Genomic DNA, 9932 nt, shown 5'->3' on the forward strand with positions numbered 1-9932 from the left:
GGGGGGGGAGGGGGGGGGGGGCCGGGGTGGGCATAGGGTGGGGGCGGGGGGGGAGGGGTTTGTACCAAGAGGCGCACAGGGATGGAGGGCTGGGGCACGTATGGAGAAGCGGGGTTGTACCAAGAAGCACACAGGGGTGGGGCACCTGCAAAGCACGGGGGCTGTCCCAAGGCGCACATGGGAGGGGTGAGGCGTGCATACGAGGTCAAGGGGGCAGGCGGAGGGGTTGGCCAGCAGGGGCTGGGGCTGGCCGCCTGCCAGCGGAGGAGGGAGTGCAGGAAGACTGCATTAGGGCCGAAGAAAGGGGTTCCAGGGAAGGGGAGCGTGTGGGTGATGGTGTCTGCGTGAGGCAGGAAGGAGCTGAGCGCTACCAGCCGTAATCCCCAGCAAGCTGGTAAATGCAGCTCAGAGAAGTGTTTCCAGCCAGCGAGATGGGCGCTCCCGACAGCCCCTGACAGTCTGCATTAATCACGCCCGGCGCCCAACACAGCTCTTTACTGGCCATCAATTTCCCCCGGGTTTTCAAACTACAAAACAAAGACAAAAGTGCGTCGTTTTGCCGCCGCTGAGAAGCACATTAAGGGGCTGTCAGCTTCTCGCCATGCACCCTGCATCACTCTTTAAGCACATGAGAAGTTCATTATCCCTGGAGCTCTGGCAGCCATGGGGATGCTGGGCTAGGGAGTATCGCAAAGGCGCCTGCTGCCAGCACATCCCTTGCATGCTTGCCAGGGCTCCTCCTGGCTGCTGAGGGCCGAGCTAAAGGGCTGGAGCGGCTGGGGGAGCCTAAGGTGACAGGCTGGGGCTGCTGGGCAGGGGTCTGAGCTGGCAGTTCCTGGCCTGCTTCATCCCATGGAGTTCAGTGCTGCCCCTCGCAGTCTGACACTGCTTTCCCCACTCTGGAGATGCTCTCTCCCTGGCCAGCATGGCAGGTCTGTGGCACTCCCGGAGCGCCCCGGTTTCTCGATGCTCCTGCTGCACTCGCTCATTTGGTGATGTACCCTAGCAGCGTGATGGCATGCTTGCCATAGTTTGTTGATGCTCCCTAGCAGCCTGACACGCCGCTCTCTTTAACATGCGACCATGTAAAAAAGCAACAGCTCGTTTGATTTATGATACTTCAGAACAACTAAGATTCAATTGCTCTGCACGTCCCCAGCTCTGATTACCTCCTAAATGAGATAAACTGATGGCAATTTATCCAAGACCTCCCCAACTTTCCCAAGATGCTAACCTGAGAGACGCATCAGCGCATGGGGCCAGCATGCCGGGCAGGGGCCGTGCCAGGGAGAGCGGGTGGCAGAGCATGTGCACATGCTGCCGGGCAGGGAGAGGGCAGGAGGAGAAAGGGGCCTTGACACCAGGACAGCAGTCATGGACGTCTGCCGCTGCCCAGCAGGGGGAAGGTTGTCTCAGTTCTGGGAAGTGGACTCCAGGTGTCTACATGGGAATATTATTTCCTCTGAAGTAAGTGACTTGCTGCAGGCAAAGCCATGGGCACACTGAGCGCCCTGCTTTGCCCTGCAAAACCACGATGGCAGCTGGGCAGACCTGTCGGCAGCCTCATGCCTGGGCCTGTCTGACAACAAGCAGCACCTGTGCAGGCAGGCTCTAGTGCACTCGAGGCTGCTGCTGATCCAGGCTGCCTCGGAGAACACAGAGCTGGAATGTGCAACCCCACAGAGCTGGCAAAACACAGTTTGGGGGTTTCAGAGTAGCAGCCATGTTATTCTGTATCCGCAAAAAGAACAGGAGTACTTGTGGCACCTTAGAGACTAACAAATTTATTTCAGCATGAGCTTTCGTGAGCTACAGCTCACTTCTTCGGATGCTCCCCCCAGCAAGCCCTCCCGGCTCCTCGGCATTGACAAGAGCCAGCCTCAGTCCCTTTGGCAGATGGCTCCACGACAGGACACTGGCTCCTCGCTGAGCACGGCATCTCTGTCCCTGAAGGCCCAGCCCCCCCACCCAGGGGCTCTCTCACTTCCCCAGCAGAAAAACGTCCCCATCGTCACTGTTCCAGGAGGGCCTGGCCATCGAGTGGGAGACCCGGTGCTATGGCTAACAGCAGCGATTCCGGGAGGCTATGACAGCGCCTACACCAGGGTTTACGCCGACCTGACTATGAGAGAGGGGGAGAGACCTAATGTGGGGGGCAAATAACCCCCATCAGCTCCTGTGGGGTTCTTCCACCTGTTGCTGCAGCACCAGGTGCTGGCCACTGGCCGAGGCTGGGCACTGGTCTAGCGCCTATGCAATGCCTCGGAGAACATCAAATGCCAAATTACCCCCACTCCCAAGCTTCCTGGTGTGGCCCATCCTGCATGTGTCTGGCTGGCTGGGGCCACCCCACGCAGTGCCATGTCCAGCACTCAAGAGTGCAGAAGGGGGCCTGGCGGGGTGCAGGATGTCTGAGCCTGGGAGGAGGGCCCTGCCAGTCCCAGTCCAGAAGGAGCACACGACTTGGCAGAGGAGGTTTCTGTTGAGTATAGGTGTGACCGAGACATTTCCCAGCCATGCTACAGAAGCTGCCTCAGACCGAGCGGAATGAGGTCTACAACCGCCAGCTACAGGGCTCCTGGCTGGCTAAGGCTGGACTGCATTGCCACCCTGGGAGCAAACAAGGCTTCTTCTTAGGAGCAGCCCCAAACAGCACAAACAGCCTGGGGTGGGAAAAGGCTTTGTCCTACACAGAGAACACTGCAGCTCAGGGCCCTCCCTGAGCCCCAATTAACGGCCCTGTCTTCCCCAGCCAAGAGGTGAGATTCCAGAGAGACTAACAGAATTAACCCAACTTTTCAGTGCTTGGCTTCACATCCTTATCCTCTTTTTAACACAGGAACTTGCATTAGTAACATAAGTTTTAAAAAAAGCACACAGAGAAAACAAAAATTTCACCACGTGGAACTATAGTGACCCCACACGGGTCACCATAGGGTTGGGACCTTTAGATCCACTGCACAGACCTTTGCCACTGCACTAAACTGGGTAACTGGCAGCAGCAGAAAGCTGTTATCCTCTATGGAAACTGGCGCTGCAGGAGGATGAGACGCATGCCAGCGGGTTTTGCAAGTATTGTTGACAGCAGAGGAATGCTGGGATTCAGAAATTCTGGGTTCAGCTCCTGGCTGGCAATGGGAGTGTGGCTAGTAGTTACAGACCATTCTGTCCTGTCTCCCCTAGCAGGTTGGATATTAGGAAAAACTTTTTCACTAGGAGGGTGGTGAAGCACTGGAATGGTGTGATGGAGTAGGGGCTGTCTGCATGGGGGATGGGAGAGCAGGGGAGGACTTTAGGGGATGGACAATACCTGAGCTTGTAACCTGAGCTAGGCAGGGGGGAGGGGAGGTCAACACTTTTGCCTAGGAAGCTAGACAAAGGAAGGGGCCAGCTGGAGGGGGTTTAGTTTCAGTTTCGGTTTTGGGCTGGGTGGTGGGAAATTCAGGGAATCCTGAGCTGGGATCCAAGCACCCTGAAACTCCAGAAGGACTCGATTGAGGGGTCCTGACTGTACCTGCAGGCTCTGCTGTAACCTGCGTTCCTGTTGTCCAATAAACCTTCTGTTTTACTGGCTGGCCGAGAGTCACTGTGAGTCCCAGGAAGAGGGGCGCAGGGCCGGACTCCCCCACACTCCGTGACAAATGGGTTACCTAGGGAGGTGGTGGAATCTCCTTCCTGAGAGGTTTTTAAGGTCAGGCTTGACAAAGCCCCGGCTAGGATGATTTAGTTGGAATTGGTCCTGCTTTGAGCAGGGGGTTGGACTAGATACCTCCTGAGGTCCCATCCAACCCTGATATCGTATGATTCTATGTCCCTCCCTGGACAGCTCATCCCCTATGCTCCTGCTCCCACAGCCTCACCCTGGCCTCGGTGTCCCAGCCCCTGCACTGCAGCAGCAGGCAGCTGCTTCCCTCCTCCAGGCGCCTGCAGCCTGGGCACCAGCAGGGTGAGGACTGAGCGCACAGGACACGGGTCTCCCTACACTCAGGGCTGGCGCCTGGCACCACAGGGGCCTCTGGCAGCCGGGAGGGGCAGTGACAAATGAATCATAGAATCATAGAATATCAGGGCTGGAAGGGGCCTCAGAAGGTATCTAGTTCAGGAACAAGGGGACATGCCATGCAATTACGTGGGAAGTTCAAAACACAATGCATCATTAGACAGTGGAACTCCCTGTCCCAGGCAGCTGTGGAGGCGGTTGTAGGCCTCATTTGCTGCTTTATATGGATATGGATATTTATATGGATATCCAGAATTTCCAGAGTTATCATAATCAGTGCTAACAATTGTGGAAGGGATATTACAGCTCATGCTTCAAGGCTCAGAGATTGCTGTAACTACGAGAGATCAGCCTGAGAGCTCGCGTAAAGAGAAAACTTATCCCCCATCTGCTACTGTGGGATTCTTATACCTTCCTTGGCAGCACCTGATGCTGCCACTGTCACTGGGTACTGGGATAGCTGGACCTCCGGTCTGATCTAGTCTGGCCATCCCTACATTCCTCAGCCCTGCTGTGGGGGTCGCTACAGATGGATATGACAGAGAATTTAGCAGCCGGGGCAGATTTTCACCAGGACAGCAAAAGGCTCCTTTCTGGCCCCAGGGCAATCCCTGGGCTCAAATGGGAGATGCTGGAGCTTCTCAACTCAATGGATGTCAGAGCTTTTAAACTCCTATGTTCCTGAACCTGTCTCAGAAAGCTTGGTCTGAAGCAGCCAGACACAGTCGGAAATTAAGGCCAGAAGGCACTACCAGACCATCCCTGCACATCACAGGCCACTAAGCGTGACCCAGCACCCACCCACCACGCCAGCAACCACAACAGGTCAAAGTACTGCAGCCCTCAAGAGACTAACCTCCTGCGTGCCAACGCCGAGCACAGGAGAGACCAGGGACACAAGCAATGGCAGGGGACAGAGGGAGTTCGCACTCGGGATGGGAACTTCCAATTGTTACAGTTGGGCACATTTATAAGCAAATAAAAATGGGATCTTACACTGGCAGGAGTCTGGCAGCCTCTCCTATGGGCCCTCCCAGGTCCGCCGCTGGCGTCAGAAACAAACACACACATACCCAGAGCAGCAGCTGCCATGGGAGCATGGTCCCTGCTCCCAGCTGCAGGGAAGAAAGCGAGGGCAGACAAGCTGGGCTGGAAGTTCATTTCCATGGCAGGGTGGAGAGCTCAGGCTCCCTCAGGTACTACTGGCTGGCTGCGGCCGCCCTGGCAGGACGACAGACTTCCTACCTTCTGCTGCTGTGCTGGGGCCGTCAGGGCGGGCTGTCCCTGTGCTCTTTTTCCTGCGGTGTTTCTTCCTGTTTGCATGAGGAGATGGAGGCGGCTCCAGCTTCGGGCTCGCAGTGTTGGACATGTTTGGGCTAGAGCTGAGAGCATCTGCGGTGCCATTAGCTATGGAGAGAGACAGAGACGGCAACGTTTAGAGACTCCAGCACCACCATGCTCAGACCTGCTTGACTCCCTCCCACAGAGACAGGCCAAGACACCCCACCCTGCCCCACAGAGATGCCCCAAACATCTCCCCCTGCTCCTGTGTCACAGAGATGCCCCGGACATCCCCGCCTGCTCCTACGCCACAGAGACGCCCCGAACATCCCCACCTGCTCCTACGCCACAGAGACACCCCGAACATCCCCGCCTGCTCCTGTGTCACAGAGATGTCCTGAACATCCCCACCTGCTCCTACGCCACAGAGATGCCCCTAACATCCCTGTCTGCTCCTGTGCCACAGAGACGCCCCGAACATCCCCGCCTGCTCCTACACCAGAGAGACGCCCCGAACATCCCCACCTGCTCCTACATCAGAGACGCCTCGAACATCCCCGCTTGCTCCTGTGCCACAGAGACGCCCCAAACATCTCCGCCTGCTCCTGTGCCACAGAGATGCCCCGAACATCCCCGCCTGCTCCTGTGCCACAGAGATGCCCCGAACATCCCCGCCTGCTCCTACACCAGAGAGATGCCCCGAACATCCCCACCTGCTCCTACGTCAGAGACGCCTCGAACATCGCCGCTTGCTCCTGTGCCACAGAGACACCCCAAACATCCCCGCCTGCTCCTGTGCCACAGACACGCGCAGAACGTCTCTGCCTGCTCCTGTGCCACAGAGACGCCCCGAACATCCCCGCCTGCTCCTGTGCCACAGAGATGCACCGAACTTCCCCGCCTGCTCCTGTGCCACAGAGACGCCCCGAACATCCCCGCCTGCTCCTGTGCCACAGAGATGCCCCAAACATCCCCGCCTGCTCCTGTGCCACAGAGACGCGCAGAACTTCCCCGCCTGCTCCTGTGCCACAGAGACGCCCCGAACATCCCCGCCTGCTCCTGTGCCACAGAGATGCCCCAAACATCCCCGCCTGCTCCTGTGCCACAGAGACGCGCAGAACTTCCCCGCCTGCTCCTGTGCCACAGAGACACTCCAGTCGCCCTACCCTGGCCCGTAGAGACAGCCCCAGACACCTCACCCTGTCCCACAGAGACATCCCGAACATCCCTGCCCGCTCTTGTCTCACAGAGATGCCCCAAACACCCCCACCTGCGCCCACCCATCAGACATGTCCCAGCTGCCCCCCACTCCCCAGACAGGCCCTGGGACACCCCACCCTGCTCCACGAGTTGGGCCCTGTCCCCAGAGGGAGGTAGGGTGGCTGTTGGAGCACACACCTGCTGGGAGTCCCACCTAGGCCCTGCTCAGGCGCTCTGCTGCAGCTGGCAGCCATCACCAGGCCCAGCGCAGGACTCCTCCTCCAGGGGAGACGACTGGGCTGCCCCTCTCAGGAGCCCGAGTAGGATGGGCTCCAGAGGCTGCTGATACGGAGCTGAAGAAGCCGTATCCCCGGTAGCAACGCACCAAATTTATCCTCAATCATACTGTTCCTTACAATTAATAGCAGAATTAGAAACAATCAGGGAGCTGCCTAATTACTGTCAATTAGAGCGCGCTAATCAAGCTCCGCTCACACATACACACGCTGCCGCTGCACTCACCATTAAATGTCAAATTTCATTAGAGACCAGCAACAAAATCAAAAGCCTGACATTCAATTTCAGCAGCGCACACAGCACAGGCTTCCAATCAGCATAAAAATGCAGACTCCGGGGAAGGCAGTGAGGTGCGAGCGCCTCGCTCCGCAGTTAACCCTCTCTGAAATACGCTCCTGCCTTCCCTGAAGGCCAGGTGCTGGGCCTCTCTCCAAGTCCTGGCCCAACGCCCCCGAGAAGCTCCCTCTCTGCTGCTTTGACCCCCTCCCCTTTGACCTCCGGGCACTGGGCTGGAACTCAGGGGATTCCGGTTCCAGTCCAACCCTGCTACTGATCCCCATGGGGACCTTGGCCAAGTCGCTTCCTTTCTCTCGGCCTGTCCCCCCATCTGTTAAGTGTGGTTAGACCGGGAGCTTGGCCCACAGCGTGCCCAGCGCTCTGCGGGACAGCCCCCATCCAAACAGCGCAGTACTGGCAGGATGGAGAAGGCTGGGACAGCCTCACGAGGTAGCAACCAGGGCCCTTTAACACTAGCTAGGATACAGCGCTGCGGAACACCCCTGCTCTGCCCTGGCTAAGGGATTGGGAGGGCCCCAAGCTCTGTCTACAATGCAGAGCCTATTCCAGCAGGACCCCTAGTCTGGACACAGCATACACTCACAGAAGCGTTTCCGTCAGCACAGCAGTAACAGCACTTCCCTGAATGATGTCAGCTATGCTGACAGATGCCCTCATCCCTTGGGATAGCTGTCAGTCAGGGGTCTGGTTTTCACACTCCCTGACCAGAGGAGCTGCGCCAGCCTAACTTTTACGGGTTGCTCAAGCCCTGGTATAAAAGCGTCTCTCTCTCTAGTGTCTCACGCTCACCCCCAGTGGAGACGCACAGTAGCGGGGGGTTTCTGCCACAGTTATCCACAGAGAAAGAGTTCACAGAGTTGACAATTAAGGCAGCTGAGTCTAATAAACTGAATCAATTCACCAAACCAACCACTCACACCAGGGCAGGGACACAGTTTCTTGGCACTGGAAATGGCTGCTTCCCAGACACAGGGAGGAGGTGCTGTGCTTGGCGTAGGCCCGAGACACACACAAGCTGGTTCAAGAATCCCTGGGCCTGGTCTACCCAGAATGTTGCACCAGTGTAACCAATGGTGCCACGTGAACCAAGTCAGCTAACGCAGCACTGCTGTGTGCAGGGGGACGGGCCCTGGCAGGGCAGCCTGCCCCGGTATCTAAGCGGAGACAAACAGCTCAGTCACTTCCCTCCCTGCTCCGCTCCTGGTGCCTTGCTGCTCAGTGTGTTCCAGCACCCGTTGTCTCGGGCAGCGCCTCCCCATAGGTAGCAGGTCCGGGGTGGGCATCTCCCAACATCCGCCCTGTTAGAGGTGGATGCAAAGGAGTCTTTTAGCTACTTTGCAATGTCCTTAGCCTCCATAACTCTGTCCTCCCTGCAATGACCCCGCTGGTTCTCTTGTGGGTGCCTTCCTTCTGATTCTCCCACAGACCAAGAGCCCTGGGCATCCCTGTGCAGTGGAGCCCTGGGGCACATGCAGGGAAGGGGACAGGGCTGTGTGCCAGCTCTCTGCTCCTCAGCTCACCTGGACCCCTGGGGCTCGCTTCGTGGATTTGATCTCTGACAGGACCCTTCCCCCAGCTCCCTTTTCCCCCACCCCTTCACACAGCTGAGCCCAGTTGTGAGGCTGGTGCACAGATGGCGGGATGCAGGAAAGGGAAGGCTGCTCTCCTGTCGTAACAGTGACAATACCCCACTGCTCTATGGCTCTGGGCAGGGTCAGCCCAGAAAATGACCAGGAAAGTGGAACTGACCTGCTAGGCCGAGAAGGATGCTCCCTCCCCGGTTCACCTTGCCTGTTCTTGTCTCCCCTTTGGCTGGGTTACAGACTATGAGTGAGGTTCTGTCTGTCCCACCAGAACCCGCTGGGTGGCCAGAGCGGTGGGGAGCTCCCTGCGGAGCAGACATGCACTCAGCAGCTCCTTCAGATACACAATTAGCTCTGGAGCCGAGATCTCCACCCCCTGCAAGTCACCGTGAATTGGCAGCGACTTGTTCCCTATTTGTATCAATCTTGGGGTTACTTTGCATGAAATGAGTGGATTGCTCGGGGTGGCAGCAAGCAGAGGCAGCTCTGTCATGTGGAACATGAGCAGAGAGGCTACCACGCCCCTCCGGGAGCTCCTGGACCAGGGTGGGATGCAAAGTGACCTGCCCTCCCTCCCCCCAGCAACAGCATGTGCCAAGCACAGCCCCTGCCAGCCTCTGCAAGTGGGCTGACAAATAGCAGCTTGCTGAGCAGCTCTAGCGTGTGACGGGGCCCCCATACATCATCACAAAGGCACCTGGCTGTGGGGTGGGGGTAGATTCCACCCCAGCCCACCACCCACCTCTGCGTGTGTGTGAATTCCAGCACTGCCTGATCACTGGCCTACTAAAGAGAGCATGTGTGTGCGAGGACATGCACAGAGATGTTACAATGATGAGTGGCTTGCCCACACACGGGTAGGAGCCCTGCAGTATTGGGATGGGTGGCTCCCCCATTTCTTGAGGGACCCTAAGGGGTCGGGGTAGGCAGCACCCTCATGTCTGGGGGAACCCTGTGGTATCGCACTGGGTGGCTCGCCCATGCCCAGGGAGACACTTACACTATCGGGGTGGGCGGCTCCCCCATGCCCAGGGAGACACCTGCAGTATCGGGGTGGGCAGCTCGCCCATGCCCAGGGAGACACCTACGCTATCGGGGTGGGCGGCTCCCCCATGCCCAGGGAGACACCTACGCTATCGGGGTGGGCGGCTCCCCCATGCCCAGGGAGACACCTGCAGTATCGGGGTGGGCGGCTCGCCCATGCCCAGGGAGACACCTGCAGTATCGGGGTGGGCGGCTCCCCCATGCCCAGGGAGACACCTGCAGTATCGGGG

At 58.0% G+C, this 9932-nt stretch overlaps 1 protein-coding gene across 1 annotated transcript in view; it reads right to left on the reverse strand.

Annotated features, from left to right (window-relative positions):
* The window catches only part of AGAP3 (ArfGAP with GTPase domain, ankyrin repeat and PH domain 3), a 223517-nt gene that overhangs the window by 14629 nt on the left and 198956 nt on the right, over positions 1-9932 (reverse strand). Inside the window, exon 13 of the mRNA XM_032796630.2 lies at positions 5246-5407. Within this exon, the coding sequence (XP_032652521.2) occupies positions 5246-5407 (162 nt within the window). The remainder of the gene's footprint in view (positions 1-5245; positions 5408-9932) is intronic.

Source organism: Chelonoidis abingdonii, chromosome 2, assembly GCF_003597395.2.
Source record: "Chelonoidis abingdonii isolate Lonesome George chromosome 2, CheloAbing_2.0, whole genome shotgun sequence".
Lineage (NCBI taxonomy): Eukaryota > Metazoa > Chordata > Testudines > Testudinidae > Chelonoidis > Chelonoidis abingdonii.